Source organism: Neophocaena asiaeorientalis, unplaced genomic scaffold, assembly GCF_003031525.2.
Source record: "Neophocaena asiaeorientalis asiaeorientalis breed wild unplaced genomic scaffold, Neophocaena_asiaeorientalis_V1.1 scaffold504, whole genome shotgun sequence".
Lineage (NCBI taxonomy): Eukaryota > Metazoa > Chordata > Mammalia > Artiodactyla > Phocoenidae > Neophocaena > Neophocaena asiaeorientalis.
Window position 1 is genome coordinate 6,339,633 of NW_020174438.1, and position 23,512 is coordinate 6,363,144.

At 48.7% G+C, this 23,512-nt stretch overlaps 1 protein-coding gene across 1 annotated transcript in view; it reads right to left on the minus strand.

Moving 5' to 3' along the window:
• The window catches only part of TUB (TUB bipartite transcription factor), a 64,713-nt gene extending 42,723 nt beyond the window's left edge, over positions 1-21,990 (minus strand). The window contains 3 exon segments of the mRNA XM_024757052.1: positions 21,240-21,287; positions 21,834-21,946; positions 21,949-21,990. Of these exon segments, the coding sequence (XP_024612820.1) occupies positions 21,240-21,287; positions 21,834-21,946; positions 21,949-21,990 (203 nt within the window).
• Positions 21,991-23,512: the final 1,522 nt, after the last annotated feature.

Genomic DNA, 23,512 nt, shown 5'->3' on the forward strand with positions numbered 1-23,512 from the left:
AATTTGTACAGAGATATTCATAGCAGTGATATTTATAACAGCAAGAAATTGGAAAGGGCCCAAAGCTTCAGCACCTGGGGACTGACTCAGCAAACTGGGTCGAGTGAGCACCTCAGATGCTCTGCAGCCAGGAGGTGTGGATGTGCACAGGGTCGGGGGAATGGACATGAGTCCCTGGGCAGGCCAGACAGGAAGTGACCCAGCTCAGAGCCCCACAGACTCCAGCTCCACCATGTAAATGTTCAGTCAGTTACTTCACGTTACCTTCATGTTGATCCAGTTAAGTCAGTAAACTTCGTGTGAATTAGGAAGGCTTTAAAGGTCGTTTTTCAAAAAACATTAAAAATGTTAAAAAAAAGGAATTCCATTGACAAAATTCCGTCATGATCCTTGGGCACGCTTGCCTTCCAAGATATCCTCTCTTGAACCTCTGTTCTCTTGTGTATGTGCAGAAGGAGCCAGGCTTACCCACGGGACCAGATGGGGGCAGTGCAGGGTCTGGTGTGGACCTGGGGGCCCTGGGCCCTGAGATGGCTGTGAGGACCACAGGCCTGTGCGTGAGGCCCCAAACACTGTGGTGGTGCAAGAACCCCATCTTTTCAGGCTTCATCCTTCTCTTCCTGAGTCTTTCTCCCTCAAGGGACCACCCTGGGCACCATTCTTTCTCGACTCTGTGTCTCAGGAAGAGGTTATTAAAGAGGCCTTCCCCTCACATGAGATTCTGGGGGACTAGAACATCTCCGAGAGTCAAAGCATGAGCGTCTATTAGTGGCATTGCAGGCAGAGGCCTGGGCTTCCACATGCCTACAGTAGGACTAGCCCGGGGTATGAGTCCTCACCTAGCTACTGCGCTCTATTAGAATCACCTGAGCGGCTTGCAAAATAGAGATTATTGGGCCCCATCCTAAATAAACTCTTTGGGGGTAGGGGCTGGGAACATGTATTTTTCAAATCTCTGGAGGTTTGCACGGGGCAAATCACTGTCCTAGAGCCTCTCTTGCCTAAGAAAGAAGCCATGGGTCTGTCTTCCTGGGTTCCTGGGTTCAGAGGGCTCTTATCTGGACCAAAGGCCAGCTTGCAGTCAGCAGTCATGGCAGAGACCATAGTCCCTCACACACACACACACACACACACACACACGCACGCACGCACACGCAGATACACACATAACCCTCAAGGGAAGGCCCCAGCCCAGTAGCCTAGAACATCGGGGAAGGTCCTGCACAGGCCCCTGAAATGGGAACCAGCCTCCTTAGGTCCCCAGAGACCTAGCTTCCCAGCCCCTGCCTTGGCCCCAGCATTGTGTGTCCCTGACACAGGCCGCCTCCCAGATGTCCGGTTCCCCCACTGCCTGCTGCAGGGTCACCAGCTGCAGCTGTGCCTAGCCCACGCCCACGTCCCAGAGGGGGCATCGGGGCCTGCGGCCCCTCCCGCCCAGGCCATACTTACGGAGTCATTTTATAAAGCTGCGTCCTCCTCTCAAACAGCGACCCTCCCCAGGCCCAGGGCCACACCCCGGCCACGGGCGTGGCCTGGGCAGACTCGGTCTCACTGTCTCCCCCTGTCTCCAGGACTCTCTTCAGCTTCACATTGGTGCTTGAGTCCCCCAGCCTGTTGTCAGGAAACACCGAGAGTCGTCACCCTTGCCCACATCCAACCACCCTGCCACATGACAACCGCTGCAGTGGCCTCTGTGGTCCTGGGGAACTGAGAGAGCAAGGGGAAGGATGGGGAGGGACTCTGGATTGGGGGGCTCGTCCCAGGGGTGCTGGAGCAAGTTTCTGAGCCCTATCTAGGATGTTGAGGAGTGACAGGGCGGAGGCCACTTCTGCTGAGGTCTTCCTCCCAACTGTTCCCGAGGTAGCAAGAGACCTGGGGACCCCGGAGCTCCCCAAAGGCACAGTCTTCAAGCCTGTGTGGCCTGATTTGGGGGATCTGGATGCCTTCGGGGGTAGGGGCAGGGGCAGCACCACCTTCCCAGCCATGGCAGGGCTGTACACGCTGGGAATGAGCTTGGGCTGAAGGCGCGCGGGACAAACAGATATGATGGCTGGCCCCACTGAGCTGACCGCCTCGCGGCAGGATCCCAGAGCGAGGGTGTGGGCAGCACCCCTCCCTAGCTCAGGGGCCCTGCCCTGAGCAAGGAAAGCCAGGCCTGGGTTTCCCGGGGACGTGAGGTCACACAGACCTGATGGGTCCAAGTTTTCCCTGCGGGCACTGGAAGGACATTTCCGTTCGCATCTTGGACCCCCCTCTCATCACCCTCCCACACGCTGGTCTACGCCCAGCCTCCCTCCCGTTTGCTGATAGCGCCCAACTATGAGGGGTGTTTGGGGGCAGCTCGGTGGGGCTGGAGGAAGCCAGGGTTACCGACTGAGGCCTCAGCACTCGGTGGGCGTCGTCACGGAGGCCAGACTTTAGGAAGAACTCGAGTGCTTTGCATCCTGTTCAGAGAATCTTTGTTCTGCTTTTATAGCAACAGTGGACGGAGAACATGAAGGGACAGGGAGGCCCCTTGCTGCTTCACAGCCAGCCTCACACTGTGTTGTCCCTGGGAGCCGTGGGGAAGGGCTGGCGTCACACAGACCCCCATGAGGGTGCACTGATGGCTGAGGCTGGTGACCCACCAGCCAGGAGGAGGGAGCAAATTGGGCTGCATCAAACGCTGAGATTGCCCGCAACTAGGCAGAACCAAATCCTGGGTAACCAAGGGCATGACCGTGACTGTGCTCCATGGGGAACGGGCATCGAGGCTCACACAGTATCTGTCTGAGGATACTTCAGTTTTCTCATCGTGTTTTATTACCCTTCAGTCTCCATAGTGTCTTTGTGGACAAGGCTTCACAGACTTGGGATTCTCTGACCCAGTGGTTCTAGTTGGCAACCAACATAGAAAACATAAAAGCAAGTGGCTCTGGACGAAGCTGGGGGAGGGCGGGGACTGGAGCACCACACCCTCAGCTTCTCCCTCCACCTCCAGTGATTCCCTGGAGTTAGTTCTGGGTGACCCTGGGGCTCCAAATGACATTTGAAAGTCACTGGTCTGGCCCAACCTTCCCATTTTCAAAAAAAGCTGAGGCCCAGAGAGGGTGGTGATTTGCCAAAGGTCACACAGCAAGTTGGTAGCAAAGCCAGGACTGGAGCTAGAACTGAGGCCCCAAGACTCCTAAGCATTGTGACCTCCAGCTCCTACCGAAGGCAGCCAGCCACCCGGCCCATGGTTCTGAACTCCTCCAGCCTTCTCCCGCCCACTAACTGGCTCTCGCGAATGCAGGGACCTGGCGTCTGGGCCACTTCTTCCAGAAATGAGGCCAAGTCAGGCACCTGAGTTCCTGGCCCTTCAGGACTGGGTCTCGACACGTGTTCTGAAAACCTTCTCATTCTTTTCTCCCGGGAAACCTCTCCACTCTCACCCCCCAACCCCCTGCCAACCTGCTGGAACTCCCAACTCTGCTTCCTGATGGCTCCCCTGAGCTCCAAATGCCCCAGAGTCCCTCCAGAAGAACCCCAACTCCCCGGGTCCAAAACTGAACTCATCTCACTCCAGACCTGCTCCATCTCCTATGTTTTCTGGCAACATCTACCCAATCACCCCAGAAACCCAGATGCTACCCTAACTCCTCTGTCCTTCACCTAGCCCTGTGGGTTCGACCTTCGGCGCCCTCCTTTCAGTCCCTCTCCTCTGTCCCCCATGGCTCTCTCTGGGTTTAGGCCTCACGTGTCTCCAGCCTCCTTCCAGTCTCCTGATCTCCAGTTCTGCTCCAAGAGCATCACACTTTCCAAGGTCAATCTGAGAACATCACCTTTCTGCTAACAAGGATTTTTCGACAGCCGCTCATTCCACAGGACAGAATCCAAACCCCTTGTGAGGCTGTGTGAGCTGCCGCCCTCTGTCTCCTGCTTCTCCCTGCCCTCCCCTCCAGGCTGGCCCACGTCTGCTTTGCTCCAGTCCCCCTCCAAGTCTCCTTCCAGATCTCCCCAAGCGACTTCATCTTTCTCATCTCTCTGCCTCTGCACACACTCTCTTCTCTCCCCAGATCACGATTTCTCCAAGGGTGGCCTGAGGGTCACCCGCTTCGCTATCCCCAAGCACACTGCAGACCCCTGGGCAATGCGTGGCCCAGACTGACCGAAAGAGAGTCTCTGCGTGTTTAACAGAGAGCCCACGGGTGCTGCGCACCCAGTGCTGAGGAGCAACTGTATCAGGCCAGCTGCCCTTGTCCTGGCCTCCCTCCTTCTCCAGCTGGGCGAGGGGTCTCCTTTCTGCCCCACGCTCTCAAGGGAGTGGCTGGCTGGGACTGGGTGTTTCCTCCTCTGGGCTGTGAGCTCCATGCAGGCAGGGACCATGTCTTCCTCCTACTTGGGAATCCCCAGCACCTGGCACAGAGAAGGGGCTTAGGTAGCTAGTGCTGAATGAATGGGGCCTCCAGGTGAGCCCCAAAGCCCAGGACCGGGAGGAGGTCCCAGCTGAGCTGGTGACCCGCTGCAGCTTGTCTGGAAATCTGAGAAGCGGCTCCCAGTGTCTCTGAGGTTGCACCTGCCCCCTTCCCCTCACCCCATGCACAATAAAGGAGACGTGTGGTGCGGGGTAGGTAACTAGGACCTACTGAGAGCTTCACACAGCGATGCTTAATACCCAGGTCTCCAAACAACGTTTGCATGCATACATACATAAGTTTATTATAAATTTTGCTGATGTAAAGGATGTATAGCACATAATTTACAAATAAAAATTCCATATAGCCAGTTGATTGTCCCCCAAATCAATGTGTTCATTGATTTTTGCTTTATGCTCTAGCTGGAGCCAACCTATGGCTGCAGTGACGAATGGGCGTAGTTCCAACTTGCGTGTTGGTTGATATTTTCGTTTAACAAGTAAGATGAAGGTGAAACAACTGTGTCAAAACATCACTCATTCATCAGTGATTTGAGTGACTTCTTTGCTGAATCGGTTAACAGTTTTTGAACACTGGAAAAATAATTCTTCAATAGTTTGTGCTATTCACAAAAAAGCAGCCACAAACATGACAAACTTGAAAGTTTAATCTGCACTCCTAAAATTGTTTTCCATCCCTTTCTTAAGTCTAGACCATCAACAAAAGAATAAATCAAGTCTTAACTTGTAGCATCTGCTGACTTCCAGGGAAGAAATACTTCGATTTTGAGACGTGACTGAATGCGGAGTCGGGAACAGATACACAGCGGTACCTCACAACAGACCAGCCGCCACACAGATACAAGGGACACACATCACCTCAAGAGCACAGATGTGGTCCAATGTCGTAAAAAAATTAACCAGTGGGGAGTCTGAGTATTTATCACCTTTGTTTTTAACATTATTTAAATTTATATAGTTTAAGTATTAATAACAGCTATATTTAGCAACTGGCTTACAAAACTCTTCCTTTATTGTACAATTGATTCTCACGGGGCGATGGGAGCCAGCTGCAGGACAGTAATCCTAAAGGACTGAACATGACCAGCTGTAACCCACCAGGCCACCAGAGGGGCCGGTCCTCTCCCCAACCCTCGAGAGTCTAGGTTGTGAGCTGCCAGGGATGGGATCGCGCTTGTTTCCCCACATGAGCCTCAGGTTCCTCAACTTGGAGAGGAAAGACTACGGCCACCAACGCCTGTCGCTTCTCCAAACACACTCACATGCTAGTTCATTTCCATCCCTCCCCCAACACACACACACACACGCGCGCGCGCGCGCACACACATGACCTTGGACACACCTTGGATGCATGTAACTTCATGTAGCCCTCCCCCTCCCAAGCCACACCACATACAGTAATGTGCCTGCCCCTCCTCCAGGTGCAGACGAGCAAGCACGTGTACAGCTGCCTCCCGGACATCACCTCAGACACGCCACATATATATTCTTCCTGCAGCTATATCTCATACTCACCACTATCCACATACCCTACACCACAACATACACACACGCACGTGTACCCGAAACGCCTTCACATACTTCATATGCGCATCTCCCCCACCAAATACCTGTTACCCCCGACTCAAGGCATCTCACACATCAATGGGTGTCATACCCTGCCCACCACGCACCTGCCCCACTCCAGATGTACCACACACACCTCCAGCACGTACGCACACACACTGTGCACGCATGCATCCCGTCACCCGCCTCATCTCTCCATGCTCACCTAGCACAGGCGTTCACACGTGCCACCCCGCACGCAAGCTCACACTCCAGGCATCTTCATATCACGCCCCCTTTCCAAGGCAGGAGACTCCGCCTACCCCCCCTACCAGAACTCTAAGCCCACCTCCTGGATCAAGGAATGTGAGGGGATCCTGGCAGCAAGAGCTGAGAAAGCTGGAGTGTGCTTCCCTGGGGTCACAGCTCAATTCCTGGAGGTCAGGCCCCGGCATGAGGCCCAGGGAGGATGACACAGGACGGGACAAGACATGGCACAAACACTGCTGGCTCGATACTTTTGTGTCTTTCAGACCCAGCCTCAGGCCCCTTGGGTGGCTCCAGCAGCCCACCTCCTTCCTGCTCTCCCCAGCGCCCCACCCCCCCAAACAAAGATGCCCCACCTGGTTCCAGAAGCTCCTCCCACGCCTGGCCAGAGCAGGTCTCCCTGGGGTCTGGGGGCCTCGCTCAGGCGCAGTGAGGGCTGAGCTCAGGCTCTCCTGGGCTGGTGGGAAGGTGAGCAGGGAAGTCAGGGCCCCCAGCTACAAGCTCCACAGATGCTCGCAGGACGCAGGGGGCGTCCCCTTCCTGTCTTGCCAGACTGAGGCTGTGGCAGAGGCACACCCTGTCCTTGGCAGTCCCGACCCTCAGACCCACCTAAAGGCCAGGCCCTGCCCAGTCCCCCCAACCACCACCCTGTACTCCTTTTTTTTTTTTTTTTTTGCGATACGCGGGCCTCTCACTGTTGTGGCCTCTCCTGTGCGGGGCACAGGCTCCGGATACGCAGGCTCAGCAGCCGTGGCTCACAGGCCCAGCCGCTCCGCGGCATGTGGGATCTTCCCACCCTGTACTCCTTTACTGTCCTGGCCACCCGGCCCATTATGGGCGGAGGTGGGTCCTGGGGTGAGAGGGCTATCTCTGCTTCCATCACCCCAGCATTTGTGTGGCCTGGGTGAGGGCCTCCCTCCTGGGCCTTGAGGGAGGAGGAACCAGTGCCCAGCAGATGCCAGCTGGGCTCCAGGTCCCATGATGGGCAGATGCCAGCACTTCTGCCTAGAGCACCTCCAGCTCACTCTAAGAGCAGCCTTGGACTGGGTCTGCTGGACACAGGAAAGTCATCTCAATGGCACTTCACCCCTCCTTACAGCCACCACCCAGCATCAATCCAGAATATTGCACCAGGCCTTAGTGAATGATGGTGAGGTACCCACCTCTCTCTTTAGAAACTGTTTCTCTCTCTCTCTCTCTCCCTCCCTCCCCCGCCCCATCTCTCTCTCTCACACACACACCCCCTAGACTGGCCCTACCCCAGTGCAGCCTGTTCTCTCCGGACTCCACATCCTGGTCTTCCCAGAAGATGCTGCCTACAGGTTTCCATGGAAACAGTAGTGGGGCTCCCTGACTACTGAGTTACAACAAGTCCTTCTCTCTGCCTAACTTAGGAGGCTTCCAGGGGACCCAGGCTGGGCATCTAGGCCTGGGCTCCAGACTCACCTTGTGGCCAGAGGCAAGTCCCTAACCCTCAGGCCTCAGTGTCCCAGGGGCTCAGTGAGGATGAGCTGGTGACACTACAATTAATAATTTTCTTACATATCAGAAATATCTAGTTAAAAATATAAAACAAGAGATCCTATCCTTTCCACAAAAGCAACAGAAGAAATAACATATCCCGAAAAACTTTACAAGAAATGTCTCAGACATACATGAAAACATACTAAAATTCTAAAAAAAACACAAGAAATCTTACCTGTACAAACACCCCTGATTTAAGGAGATGCATACTCTGTTCCTGTCTGGTATTATAATTTTCGTATGCATTTCTACAAATGAATTTATAGATTTGATGCCATTCTAATCAAAAGTGCAGTAGGATTTTTTTAACTGGATAAATTTATTCCAAAATTCATCTGGAAAAATAAGCCAATTTTCCAAGACAGCCAAGAAAATTTTATAAAAGAGAAAGAATAAGGAGGCACTTCCTACATCAGCTCTCAAACTGTACTAAGACTGAAATAACCAGAACAGTGGAACTGGCTCGAGAATGCCCAAACAGACCAATGTAGTATGGAAAGGGACTCACGTCTATAGAGGAAATTGGCTTATAATAAAGATGGCCTTTAAAGACTGAAGAAATGTTGTACTATTTACCAAATGGTTTACAGATCAACTTGCTATCCATTTGGGGGAAAAAAGCTTTATCCCTACTTCATACCAGACACAAAAACAAGTACCAGACAGATTAAGATTTATTTTAAAATAGAAAACATTTCTACAAGGAGAAAATATTAGACAATACTGTTCTAATCATGCATAGGGAGTAGGGGAGTTTTTCTAAGCATGTTCCTGGATCCAGAAGGCTACAGATTTTATTAGGTTCAAAACGACAGTCTTCTATATGGCAATAGACACAGTAATTGAAGTGACTGCAAAGTTGGCAAACGTGCAATGGGGTGGCACGTCATATATGCCGGGGAGAGTGCTGAACGATGGTCTTTCTGGAAGGAATGTCTAATACTAATGTATCAAAGACCTTTAAAGGGCTTCCCTGGTGGCGCAGTGGTTGAGAGTCTGCCTGCCGATGCAGGGGACACGGGTTCGTGCCCCGGTCCGGGAGGATCCTGCATGCCGCGGAGCAGCTGGGCCCATGAGCCATAGCCGCTGGGCCTGTGCGTCCGGAGCCTGTGCTCCACAACAGGGAGAGGCCGCAGCAGTGAGAGGCCCGCGTACCGCAAAAAAAAAAACCTTTAAAGACATTCACTCTTTTTGAGCCATTAATTTCACTTCTCTGAAGCTATTCTAAGAAAGTAATCAGGTGAGCATGGAAATTTATGTACAAAGATGTTCATCACAGAGAATTTAGAAATTATTGAAATAACCAAAATAGGAGAGTGATTAAATAAATTTCAGTAAGTCCATAAAAAGAGCTATTATAGAGCCGCTAAAAGTTTTAAATATTAAATGATATGGGAAAACATGTTACGTGAAAAACTTAGATGACAGTCGACACAACATTGCAAAAAGGATATATGCACACACAAACATATATATAATTGCTTTGTGTATGAATTCAAACTGCATATTTTTTTGGATAATGCCTAAGAAGATTTTTTTCCAAAATAGTACCTAAAGAGAATTAAATCCATTTTCTTGATTAACAAACAATTTTCTGCAATAGCAGCACAAAACAAAACAAACTTATTTTTAGAATTCACTCTGCAATGTCCACAACTTGACTCCACTCCACTCTGCAAAGCTTTACTGTTTCCAGGGGCATGACAGTAACTAGTTCTGGGCATTGGCTATACAAGGCTTCTTCTCTCACCCTGAGTTTAAGCTTTCCCTATGTCACAACAGCCTTTCTTTGAAGAGTATTAGTGCAAAGTTTATAAAAATGCATCCCCCAAAAGGGCCAAATGCTGTTGGTAGGGCAAGTGAAAATGAAGCGGTTGAGAAAAGCACAGGAAGAAAGAGCTAAGAGGCAGAAAAACAGCAGAGCATGTATTTTCTTTAAGGTCTTATAGTCAGACAGAGTTTATTTTTAAGATGACAGACTTCACTGAAGGGAAAAATAACATAGGACTTTACCCTGATTTTTTTTTTTTCTTATTTTATCAGATGTTTTTTGCTTTATGGTTTGGCCGGCCTTCTTTCCTTCCTCCCACCCTCCCTCCCTCTCTCTCTTTCTTTTTTCTTTTTGTATGAACTAAGGGTTGCCAGGAGTGGGCACAGAGTAAAAGATTAAAAAGAAATACATGGGGCTTCCCTGGTGGTGCAGTGGTTAAGAATCCACCTGCCAATGCAGGGGACATGGGTTTAAGCCCTGGTCCGGGAAGATCCGACATGCCTCAGAGCAACTAAGCCCGTGAGCCGCAACTACTGAAGCCCGTGCACCTAGAGCCCGTGCTCCGCAACAAGAGAAGCCACCACGATGAAAAGCCTGCGCACCACAACGAAGAGTAGCCCCCGCTCGCCGCAACTAGAGAAAGCCCGCATGCAGCAACAAAGACCCAACGCAGCCAAAAATAAATAAATAAAATAAATACATTTATTAAAAAAAAAAAAATACACGAAGGGTGGGAATTCCCTGATGGTCGAGTGGTTAGGACTCAGTGCTTTCATTGCTGTGGGCCCGGGTTCAATCCCTGGTCAGGGAATTATGATCCCGTAATCCGTGAGGTGCAACCAAAAAAAAACAAAACAAAACATGAAGGAAAAGGTGCTTAACTTCAGTATTCATCAGGGAAATGCAAATCAAAACAACAATACCACACACTCACCAGGATGGCTAAAATAAAAACACTTTTGATGAGGATGTGGAACAACCAGGACTCATATACTGCTGGCAAAAGTGCATTTGGAGAACCATTTTAGAGAACTTTGGCAACACCGGCTGGAGCTGAACATAAAACTCAGCAATTCCACTCCTAGGTACATAGCTCGCAGATAAGCATACACACATGCAGCAAGAGACAGGTACAAAAATGTTCATAGGGCTTCCCTGGTGGCGCAGTGGTTGAGAATCCGCCTGCCAATGCAAGGGACACAGGTTCGAGCTCTGGTCTGGGAAGATCTCACATGCCGCGGAGCAATTAGGCCCGTGAGCCACAACTGCTGAGCCTGCGCGTCTGGAGCCTGTGCTCCACAACAAGAGAGGCTGCGATAGTGAGAGGCCCGTGCACCGCAATGAAGAGTGGCCCCCCGCTTGCCGCAACTAGAGAAAGCCCTCGCACAGAAACGAAGACCCAACACAGCCATAAATAAATAAGCAAGTTTAAAAAAAAAGGACTGAATGTGTAAGGTACTTTAAAAAAAAAAAAAAGAATGTTCGTAACAGCACTAGTCACAGTTGCCAAACACTTTAAACTCCCCAAATGCCATCAACAGTAAAATGGACATATAAACTATGCTATAGTCACACAAATACTATACAGTGACAATAAAGGAACAAGTGTACTTGCCTAATTTCACAAATATAATATTGGCAAAATAAACCAGACCCCAAGAGGGTATAACAAATTATTCCATTTATATAAATGTCAAACACAGGCAAAATTAATCCATAATGTTAGAAGTCGGTTTAACTGCTTTGGAGGGGGAAGTTACCAGAAAGGAGTTCAAAGGGAATTTCTAGGGTGCTGGCAATGTTTTGCTTCTTGGTCTGAGTTTTGTTAAGATAACTGTGTTCAGGGCTTCCCTGGTGGCGCAGTGGTTGAGAGTCCGCCTGCCGATGCAGGGGACGCGGGTTCGTGTCCCGGTCCGGGAAGATCCCACATGCCGCGGAGCGGCTGGGCCCGTGAGCCGTGGCCACTGAGCATGCGCGTCCGGAGCCTGTGCTCCGCAACGGGAGAGGCCACAACAGTGAGAGCCCCGCGTACCGCAAAAAAAAAAAAAAAAAGATAACTGTGTTCAGCTGTGAAAATTCATTATAATCTGTTTACGCAACATTCGTGCATTTTTATGTGCACTATACTATAAAGAAAAGTTAAAAAAATAGAAATAAATCAAAATGCTAACAGGAGTCGCCTCTGGGTGTTAGGATTATAGGTAATCTTACGTTTCTTCCTTGTATTGTTTTATGTATCCCAAATTGACCGCAATGAACATATGTTCTTTTAAATTTTTTAATATTATTTTACAATATATGTTCATACCCCATGATGCCACCATGTTTCTAAAAGGTGTTGTGAAGTTGGCCTGGGCAAGAGCCCTTACTTCTTTTCCTGAGGAGTATCCATTTCCTCTTTCCTGAGCCTGGGCCAGTGGTTCCCAAATCTTTCTAGACATCAGAGTCTCCTGGGGAGCTATTTAAAAATTCAGATTCTTGGGCTTACTCCCAGAGATTCTGATTTAGTTGGTCTAGGATGGGCTCCAATATGGCATCCCTCAAGTTCTAAGGTACTAGGATTACACACCAGTGTCTGAACTGTTGAAGCTTCATCTCTCCCTGCTGGACAGGGTCTGGGAAAACCTGCCTGGGGCACTGATCATCCCCCTTGGGTAGGGCTGTGAAGTGGGGACCAGGCCCTAGGATTTGGGAGCTTTCTGGGAGAGTGAGAGCTTGGAAGTCCCAAGGCAGCCCCTGCTTCAGCCAGACTACAGGGGAGGGAGTACAGCAAAGCCCTTAAGAGCACAGATATGGAGTCAAATAGACATGGGCTCAAATCCGGCTTTGTGATAAGCTCTGTGACCTCTCAGGGCTTAGCCTCTCTGAGCCTTAGTTATATCACAGAAATTCACAGGGATTCTAACACCTATTTCACAGAATTATGAATGTTAAATAAGACAATTTATGTAAAACACTTAACACAAAGCCTGGCATGAAGTAAGACCACAATGTTAATAGTGATGCTATATACTATATGTGAGGATTACTTAATACTTACAGAATTACTACATTTAATTGAATATTGTATTTAACATTATATATATTAGAGAGAGAGACATTAATTGATATTGAGTATGGACAGTCCAAATAATGGAAAGTCTGATGTTCTGATGATTGTTTTAAGAAATATATCTTTATCTATTATGATATGGTCCCCTTTGTAGACACTATATATCAAAATACTCATATGTACAAATTCATTCATTCATTCAATAAAGGTTAAGGGCACAAGCCTTTGAAAGCTTGCCTCACCACTTATGTGACAATGTGACTTTGACCAATTTACTTAACCACTGTGTGTCCCAGTTTCTTCATCTCATACTGAGAATGAATATGGTGGTTGTGACTGTTACATGAGTTAATACGTGTAAATGGCTTAGCACTGTGTGTCCTCAGGAAATTTTAGCTATTATGGTCCTTTCAACATTTATTCTGTGCTTACTGTTTACATGCACTGTAGGCTGAGAACCCAACAATGAAAAAGACAGACATGGCCCCTGCCTTCATGGAGCTTGTAATCGAATGACAGTAATATATATAAACCACTTTTAAAATGGATGAGCAAATGGGAACTTTCCTAGCAGAGTTACATTGCATGGTGGCATGTCCCAATCATCAAAGCCCTTCACCACATCCTATTCTAGAATCTCTTTTCAACAAGAATTTCCTGTGACACATCAGGCTCCTTGTGGCACAGTTTCTGACTTTCATGTAGGAGATAGCTCTGCCGAGAAGCCTAAAACCCAGCTACCCCAAGACCCTCCCTGGGGCTCAGGCCCATGCAGGCCAGGATGATGATACAGCAGGGCTCCCTCTGAAGCAGGTATAAATGCAGCCACATGAAGGCTCATGCAAGTCTAGCCCCTGTGCAGTAGAGCACGAACCCTCAAGCCCAGTGTTGCCCAGCTCTGGGAGGAAGGCTCTCCTGCACTGAGCTCTTCTGCTCTGAGACAACCAGGCCAGTGAAGGGCAGCTGGTCTTGGGTCTCCTTGCTTCCACCAGCCATGCCTCCATACCCAGCTTTCATTCATTCAGTGCATTCACACTGAGCACCCACTCCTGTCCTCCACCAAAAGTACAGAGCCAAGCAAGATGGGGCTTTACCCTCAGAGAGGTCACAGTCCAGTAGCAGATTCACATGTAACCCGTGATTACAGTAAAAGGAAAATGATACTTGATGACAATTTGAATACACATATGAAGAACACTGGAAATGGTAAATATGTAGGTATATGTAAAATATTTTTTCCTCATTAAACAAACAAACAAACTGAATTCAGCAACATATAAGAAGGATTATACATCCTGACCAAGTAGGATTTATCCCAGGGGTGCAGAGTTGGCTTGTCATCCAAAAATCAATTAATATAATCCACAATATCAGTAGAATAAAGGACAAAACCACACAATCATCTCAATAAACCCAGAAAAACCATTTGAAAAAATTTGACACCACTTCATGAGAAAATCATTCAACAAATTAGGAATAGAAGGGGATTTCCTCAACCTGACAAGGAGCATCTATGAAAAACCAAAAACTAACATACATAAAAGTGAAAGGCTGAATGCATACCTATCAGATCAAAACAAATCTATTCAACATTGTACTGGAGGTTCTAGCCAAGAGGAACAGGCAGGAAGATGAAATAAAAGGCATCCAGATTAGAAAGGAAGAAGTAAGATGATCTCTATTCATAGATGACATGATTTTGTATAAATAACACCTGAGTGTCCACTAAAAGCTATTAGAACTAATGAACAAGTTCAGCAAGCTAGCAGGATACAAGATCAATATATAAAATCAGTTATGTTTCTATATACTTGCAGTGAACAATCCAAAAATGAAAGTAGGAAAACAATTCAATTTACAAAAGCATCAAAAAATACTTCAGAATGAATTTTTTAAAAAGAAGTATAGACTGTTCATTGAAAACAACAAACTTCTTTCAAAGAAATTAAAGAAGACCTAAATAAATTAAAAGATATCCTGTGTTTATGGATCAGAAGATTAAATGTTGTTAAGACAGCAATACTCCTCAAATTGATCTACAGATTCAACACAATCCCCATCAGAATACCAGCTGGGTTCTTTGCAGAAATTGACAATCTGGTCCTAAAATTCATATGGAAATTCAAGGGGCACAGCATAGCCAAAACAATCTTGAAAAAGGACAAATTTGGGGCTTCCCTGGTGGTGCAGCGGTTGAGAGTCCGCCTGTCGATGCAGGGGACACAGGTTCGTGCCCCGGTCTGGGAAGATCCCACATGCTGCGGAGCGGCTGGGCCCACGAGCCATGGCCGCTGGGCCTGCGCGTCCGGAGCCCATGCTCCACAACGGAAGAGGCCACACAGTTAGAGGCCCGCGTACCGCCAAAAAAAAAAAAAAAAGGACAAATTTGGAGAGCTCACACTTCCTGATTTCAAAACTTACTACAAAGTTACAGTAATCAAGACAGTGTGGTACTGGTACAAGGACAGACTCATAAATCAATATAGTAGAATTGAGAGTCCAGAAATAAACTCACATTTACAGTCAATTGATTTTTGGCAAGGATGCCAAGACCATTTGATTGTAGAAAAAACAGTTTTTTTCAGCAAATTGTGCTGGGACCACTGAATATCCAAATTAAGAAAAATCTGGGAACACCCCCCACCTCACACTATATACAAAAATTAACTCAAAATTACTGAAAGACCTAAATGTAAGAGCTAAAACTATAAAACTCTTAGGAGGAAACATAGGCATAAATCTTTGTGACCTTTGATTAAGCAATGATTTCAATAGATTTGACACCAAAAACACAAGCAACAAAAGAAAACAATAGGTAAATTAGACGTCATAAAAATTTAAAGCTTTTGTGTTGTAAAGAACACCATTAAGAAAGTGAAAAGACAGCCCACAGAAAGGGATAAAATAGTTGCAAATTATTATCTCACAAGGGACTCCTTATATCTAGAATACATAAAGAATGCTTACAACTCAGTAATAAAAAGACGGTCCATTTAAAGATGAGCAAAGGATCTGAATAGACATTTTTCCAAGGAAGATACATAAATGACTTACAGGCACACCATTAGTCACCAGGGAAATATAAGTCAAAACCAGAATAAGATACCACTTTACACTCACTAGGATAGCTATAAGCAAAACCACAGATAAAATGTGTATTGGCAAGGATGTGGAGAAATTAGAATTCTCATGCATTGCTGGTGGGAATGTGAAATGGTACAGCCACTTTGGAAAACAGTCTGGCAGTTCCCCAAAAAGGTTGAACATACAGTCTCCCAGAAGTTCTACCCTTAGGCATATACCCAAGAGAAAGGAAACATGTCCACAAATGTTCACAGCAGCATCATTTATAATAGCTAAAAAGTGGAAACAATGTGAATGTCCATCAACTGACGAATGAATAAACAAACGTGATATATCCATATAATTGAATATTATTTGGCAATGAAAAGAAATGAAGTACTGAGACATGCTACAACATGAATGAACCTTGAAAACATTATGATAGGAAAGAAGTCAGTCACAAAGGACCACATATTGTGTGATTCCACTTACATGATATGTCCAAAATAGGCAAATCTACAGAGACAGAAAGTAAATTAGCAGTTGTGTATGGATGGGGGTGGGGAGAGGAAGGAGGAGTGACTACTAATGGGCATGGGTTTTTTTTGGGGGTGTGGGGTAAATTAAAATGTTCTAAAATTGATTGTAGTGTTGGCTGCACAACTTAAAACACATTGAACTGTACACTATAAATAGATGACTGCACGGTATATAAATTATATCCCAATAAAGGTATTTTTTTTAAGATAATTGACTGTTTAAAGCAAAAATAATGACAATGTATAGTTGGGCTTATATCAAAAGTAAAAGCAAAATGCATGACAACAGCTAAAAGACAAGAAGGGGGAATAGAAGTACACTGTTGTAAGTTTCTTATGATATTCATGAAGTGGTATAACGTTTTAAGGTAGACTGTGGTAAGTTTAAGATGTACATTGTAAACCCCAGAGTAACCACTAAGAAAAACAAACAAAAACATAAACAAAAATAAGCTAAGAATAGAGATACAGTAGAATAATAAAAGACACGTAAGCTAATAACTAATAAGCTAAGAAGAGAGATAAAACAGAATCATAAAAGACACCCACTCTCAAAGAAAGTAGGAAAAGAAGAAAAAGAAAACAAAGAACAAGTGGGACAAATAGAATACTAATAGCAAGATGGCAGATTTTAAATCAACCATATTGATGATAACATTATATGTAAATGGTCTAAACATTCCAATTAAAAAGCCAAGCTTGTCAGACTGCATAAAAATGACAATGAGGGACTTCCCTGGCGGCACAGTGGTTAGGAATCCGCCTGCTGATGCAGGGGACACAGGTTCGATCCCCGGTCCGGAAAGATCCCACATGCCTCAGAGCAACTAAGCCCGTGCGCCACAACTACTGAGCCTGTGCTCTGGAGCCCGTGAGCCACAACTACTGAGCCCGCTCACCTATAGCCTGTCCTCTGCAACAAGAGAAGCCACTGCAATGAGAAGTCCACGCACCACAACGAAGAGTAGCCCCCGCTCGCCGCAACTAGAGAAAGCCGGCGCGCAGCAACGAAGACCCAACTCAGCCCAAAATAAATTAATTAATTTTGAAAAATGACAATGATACAATTTCCAAAAGAAACCCACTTTAAAGTCAGAGGGACTTCTCTGGTGACACAGTGGTTAAGAATCCACCTGCCAATGCAGGGGACACAGGTTTGAGCCCTGTCCAGGAAGATCCCACATGCCATGGAGCAACTAAGCCTATGCACCACAACTACTGAGCCTGCGCTCTAGAGCCCTCGAGCCACAACTACTGAGCCTGCCTACCTGGAGCCTGTGCTCCGCAACAAGAGAGGCCACCGCAATGAGAAGCCCGCGCACCGCAACGAAGAGTAGCCCCCGCTCGCCGCAACTAGAGAAAGCCCGTCGCCGCAACTGGAGAAAGCCCGTCACAGCAACGAAGACCCAGCGCGGCCTAAGATGAATGAATAAATAAATTAATTAAAAAAAAATAAGTCAGAGAGGTTAAAAGTAAAAGGATAGAAAAAGATATGCCATGCAAACACTAATCAACAGAAAGCTGGAGTGATTATATTATTATCAGACCAATTGGACTTCAGAACAAGAAATGTTACCATAGATAAAGAAGGACATTTCTTGTTGATGAACGGGTTAAGTTCTTGAGAGGACATAACAATCTTAAATGTTTCTGTACCTATGAACAGAACTTCAGTACACATGAGGAAAATCTGATAGAACTAAAAAGAAAAAGTAAAAGTAAGAAGGGTCTAGGGAACAGCTCTAGTCATCAGTTAGAGATGGAAATTAAAGCCATGGTAATCCATGAGACCACCAGAAACAAGGTTAAGGGAGAAAAGAGACCAGGACAGAATCCTGGGCCATATCAGCACTTCCAGGGTGAACAGAGGAAGAAAATCTCATGAAGAACACTGAGAACTAATTATCAGGATGGCAGGTGGTAAAGGAGAGTGAGGGGTCACGGAATGCAAGGAAGAGGGCTTGGAAAGGCAGAGCACACTCAGTTGCATCAAATGCTGCTGAGAGGTCAGCTGGGAACTGAAAGCTTCAGCTGGTTTTACAGTAAGACTCACTGGAGACACGGGATGAGCAGCTCGTGTGGTAAAGTGGGGGAAGCAGCCAGGTCGTTGTGGATTAAAGACTCAGCAGGAGGTGAGGAAATGGAGATAATAAACAATGGCTTTGATTTTAACAAGCTTGGCTGAGAAGGGCAGGAGAGAGAGGAGGTTGTAAAGTCAAGGTGTTTTTGTTTTATTTTGTAACTGGCTTACAAATGAAGGAGCCAGGAGAGGGGAGCCGATGAAGATGAAGACGGGAGAAGCACCGATGAAGATGAAGACGGGAGAAGCAACAGAGAGGGGATCTCGGGTGGAGGGGCAGAGGGGAGGGTCCCCAGATCTTTGGTAGAGAGGTTAGCTGGAAGAGGAACACCTATCTCTCAGTATGATGGGGGTCAGAAGCATGGATGGGCATGGATGCAGGCCAGGGCAGAGGTTAAAGAAATTTCCTCTTGGCAAATTTTCTTTACTTTATAAAGAGAGAGCCTAGGTAGACTGCTGGGAATGAGTAGGGAAACTGTGGAGTAGAAAAGCAGAGGGATTGGGACTTCCCCGGTGGCGCAGTGGTTAAGACTCCACGCTCCCAATGCACGGGGCCTGGGTCCAATCCCTGGCCAGGGAACTAGATCCCACATGCGTGCCTCAACTAAGAGTTCGCATGCCACCACTAAGGAGCCTGGCTGCCGCAATTAAGACCCGGAGCAACCAAATAAATAAATAAATATTTTTTTAAAAAAAGAAAAGTCGAGGGATTATGTGAGAGCTTTGAAAAAGCTGAAGCGGAACTGGAGTGGGCCTAGGCAGCAGAACTGCTGGGCCATACTGGGGGCTCAGCTGAGGCTGTGGACCATGAACTTGGACTAGTGTCAACTCGTGAAGGGATTCCCATCCCCCACCCTCCTCCCCATCCCTGTAAGTAAGGAGAGAAGGCAGGCAGTTACCATGTTCTAGGGGTGGCGTGGGAGACTAAGAGGGCCAGGTGGTGACTGGTGAAGAGTTGAAGTAACAGGTCATGGGGTCCAGACTGCATAGGATCAAGGGTTGATTCAGGGCAAGGAGAAAAACTAGGAGGTAGGAGCCTGAAGGTGTCTATGAACAGACATAGTGGAGTGGAAGGAAACAATGCATAGGAGGTGCGGAGAGATTAAGACTTCAGAGGTGGAACAGCTTCAAACGATGATAAGATCCCAGTAATGGGTGATTGAAGTAAAGGTGACATTCAGTGAGTTGATGACAACAAAAATCTCAGAGGCCAGGGTACAGAGGAACTGTCCTCACGGACATGGAAGCTGCCAGTATGATTGGTAGAACCTACAATAAAAACACTGTGACAAGATTCTTTTACTCTGGCTATGTCCTTCCATGGCTGGACCATGTAACTTTGCCATCAATTATGACTATTCCCAGCGTACAGAGATATGTCCCTAGAACTCAGCCTTAACCCTGAGGCTGCCTGGCCCCTCAACTCCCTTGTCCCTCTACTCACAGCCCTGTGAGCCCATACAGGCTGCCATGAGTAAAATGTCACGCTTGTTGGCACCATCTTGAATTATGCAGTTTTCAAGGGATACTGGCAGAGCCTTTCAACATGGAAGAGCCAGGGTGGTGTGGGGGACCCTGGGTAAAGTAGAGAGGCCCCAAATCCCGGAAAGAGTCATCCCAGAAAGCTGGTATAGCCAGGTGTCTCTGCCAGCCAGGCATCAGCTGTGGGTATATAGCCCACAGTATACTCAGGGCCTCCATTCACAGGAGGCAGGGTCAAAACCAGAGGACTGTGCACTCCCAGTAGGCCCCGTGACTCCCACACAGCGAGGCTGGCTCCCAGGCCTGTAGTGCATAGAGCCATGAGCAGGGGGCCTGGGTTCTGGTCCTGACTCTGCTGTGAACTTGCAGTGTGACCCTGCCCTGACGCCTCAGTTTTGCCTGCTAATCAAAGGGTTAGATGCATCTTAGAGATTCTCTCGGCCTCGATAGCGTATGGGTGGCGGGTGCCAGCAGGAGACCCATCAGCTCGCATCACTCAAAACGCACCGGCTGCAGAGGACGAACGAGCTGAAGTCTTCAAGCCTCATTAGAGTCACACAGCAGAGTCCGCCCCCTGGGGTTCAATCCTTACACCCCTCCCCCTCCTCCTTCCCAAGAGCCTGTGAAGTAGCCTCAAGGGATATACCACCTCCCCACCCCCACTCCCCATCTTTCTCCGCATGAACTTTTCTTTAGGCTAAAAAGTCAACCTGGTTTGAGGCTGTAGAAAAGGAGAACACAGGGCCATACTGAGACCCATGGTTCTCCACAGAGCCCCCCTTTTAGGACACTTCATCAGAGACCTCAGCAGAAACCCAGGACCAACATCCATGAGGGCGCAAACCAGAACCCCTGATGCCCCCCTATGTCTTCCGCCTGGTCCCTGAAAGGGCAGGCAGATTCCGCAGGTACTGGGAGCCCTCGGCCCACACTGCACCTGGGCAGGGGGTCCGACATCTTGCCTCATCTATAAGGCAAGGCCCCTCCTACAGAGGGCAGCTGTTCCTGCCCATCCCCTGGGCCAAGAAATATATCCTAGGGACCCTGCCATCAATAAAGCACAAATGAGGCTCAGGTCAGGAGTCCTAGAAAAGCCCCATCTCCTGACTGCAGAAGCAGGCCGTGGGGATGCCAGCCTAGGGCAGGGAGAATGTGGGTCTGGGGATCTGAATACTCTTAGTGGTCCTGGGAATGCCTGGCTGAGGGACCCAGGACAGGCTGGGCAGCAGACTCCCGAACTCTGGGCCCTCTCAGCAGCATCCCCTGGCTGGAGTTGGGCAAAAGGACCACAGAAGGGTCCAGGAGGAACAAACCCAGGCCACCAGCCACAACAGCCACAGTGAGGGAAGACTTCACTTAGGGGTCACACGCTCCAGCGCACCCCACTTCCCACGCACACGGCTGAGCGCAAACCGCGTCCACTGCTGCCGAGCCGCCCTCTCCTGCCCACGCCCTCCCCACACAGGCTCCTGTGGGCAGCACTTCCCCGGGCAGCACACCCTCCTCCCCTGTCAGCTCACCGAGCGATCTCCCTTCCTTCCTTCCAGTACTTCCTCCTGGTTGTTCTCCTGAGGACAAAAAGCAGGGGTGACTCCACGGCCTTGTGCCTCACCTCGTCATTCCTGCCCCTTGCCTGGCCGGACCGTGCCGCTCAAGGCCTCCTCCAGGGCCTCGGTCCCAGCCACTTCCAGTGGGAGCTAAGTGGGATCAGGTGGAGGGACTTCCCGCAGGTGCTGGCTCTGTGGGGCGCAGGACAGCAGGCAGGCAGCTCAGAATGAGGGCAGTAACGGCTGAAGCCAGAGGAACAGAGCACAGGGGCGGGGTGGAGGCTGCAGGAGGAGCCCACCAGCAGAGGCAGAGGGCAGAAGCCGCCAGGGGCAGAGGCCTCCCTCCCGTGGTGGAGGGTTCCCCCAAGATCCCAGGCAGGCAGGGGAGCAAAGGCCCCCTGTTCACCTGTCTAGAGCCTGAGGCTTTGGGAGGGATAAGCAGTGGGACCCCATGTGGTAGGGGAAGGGAGGGCCTTGGGACTGCAGAGGGGGGAAGTCATGCGGAATGCAGTGGACACAGGGCTAAAGGTGGTCCATGGGCTAAAGGTGGGGGTGTTGAGTGCTTACCGATCTCTTCGGTGGCCCCGTTTCAGGGGCCCAGGTTTCCTGTGTTGCTTTGAATGCTGAGATCCCATGGGCCGGGGAGTGCCTCCTGGGAACAAAATCCCTGTCTTGGCAAAAGGGTGCAAACCCAGAAAGAAAGCAAAGGGGTCCTGGGCCCCATGGCAGCCAGAGGATGGGGTGAATTTGGAGACTGGTCCTGTTCAGGCTGCACACAAAGACCTGGAGCCCGTTGCAATGCCTTGTCTCACCAGCTCAGTACTGAAGCTAGCACAAGCCACCTGGGTGTCTTCCTCCATCTCCGTGGCAACAGTCAGACTAACCACCACCATCACTGATTCATTAGGACATGGAAACCCTCTCTGCCAGTCACAGTCTCACTCCCAAACCCTTCAGGACAGAGTAAATCTCCAAGTCCTCAGTGGCCATGCCACTCAGGGACACCCAAGTGCTCGTTTCCATGGCAACACAGAGACCGAGTATCCCTGCATCTGTGGTTACTATGACAACCCCGGCAGAGGCAGGTACATTGAGGACAAAGGCCTCATCTGGAAGAATCACAGCCAGACACATTCACTGATGCCCTCTCTGTGGCCAGCCCTGGGCTAGGGGCCAGTGACAGGCTCTGTCCTGGGGGACACACACACTGTGCCTCTGAGGAACTGACGGGGGATCTAGGAGTTCCTTGTCTGTGTCCTCAGCCTCTTGTCCTCTCACTCAACCTCAAGTGTACCGAGTGATCTTATCCCCTCACAGGGCTTCAACTCCCACAGCCTTTACATAGAGAACATCCATGCTTATATCATGGGTTCACTCCCCTCCTAAACTCTAGACCCCCTTCCATCTGCTTGCTCTCTGGACACATCCCTCTGGATGTCCTGCAAAACCTCACACTGAGGTACACAGCTTGGGACTTTCTGTGACTCTGAGCATTTGTTCTATATATCCTGTCTCTGAGAGTGACACATACAGCCCCCCAGGTGCCATCATTGCTCCCTCTTTTCCCTGTCCACCTTCCTCAGCCAATGCAGACAACTATCAAGCCGTTCTGAGGTTATCTACCAAGCATCCCTTAGCTCCCCCCTCCCCCTTCCCTGGACCCCTATCCTCTGTGGGGCCTCCTCGTCTGTTGCCCACAGTTCGGCATCAGGATGGTGTCTGCTTAGAACTTGCCCCTCTCAAATCCATCCATCCTCCAACGGGCACCAGAGTAAGCATTCTAAATGCAAATCTGATCACGCCTCCCGACCCTGCTTAAACCCTTCAGAAGCTCCCCGCTGCCTCAGGGCAGAATCTAAGCTGCTTTCCTTTGCCGAGTCCTGCCAGCCCTCCACTCCCAGGTCTCAGTCTGGCTCCTGCTCAGGTCACCTTCTGCCTCTCTCTTTCCTCCGTCCAGCCCTGCTTGTTCCCTTTCTTACCCATCCTCGGCCATGCTCTTGTAAAAATTATACTCAGATTTTCAGTGAGAGCTTAGAATAATAATTAGGAATCTTTGGGATTCAGGTTCAAATTTCTGAGCAGAAAATGATGCCTAGTTACAAAACCAGACATTGCTGACCCCACCCTGACCGCACCCCGGAGCCCTTAGCCTCTAAGTCTGCCAAACAGACAAGAGAAGGACTTGTGGGGAGACTATAAGTGGCCGGGGAGGAGAGTGCAAAGGCGAGCCCATTCTGTCAACTCTC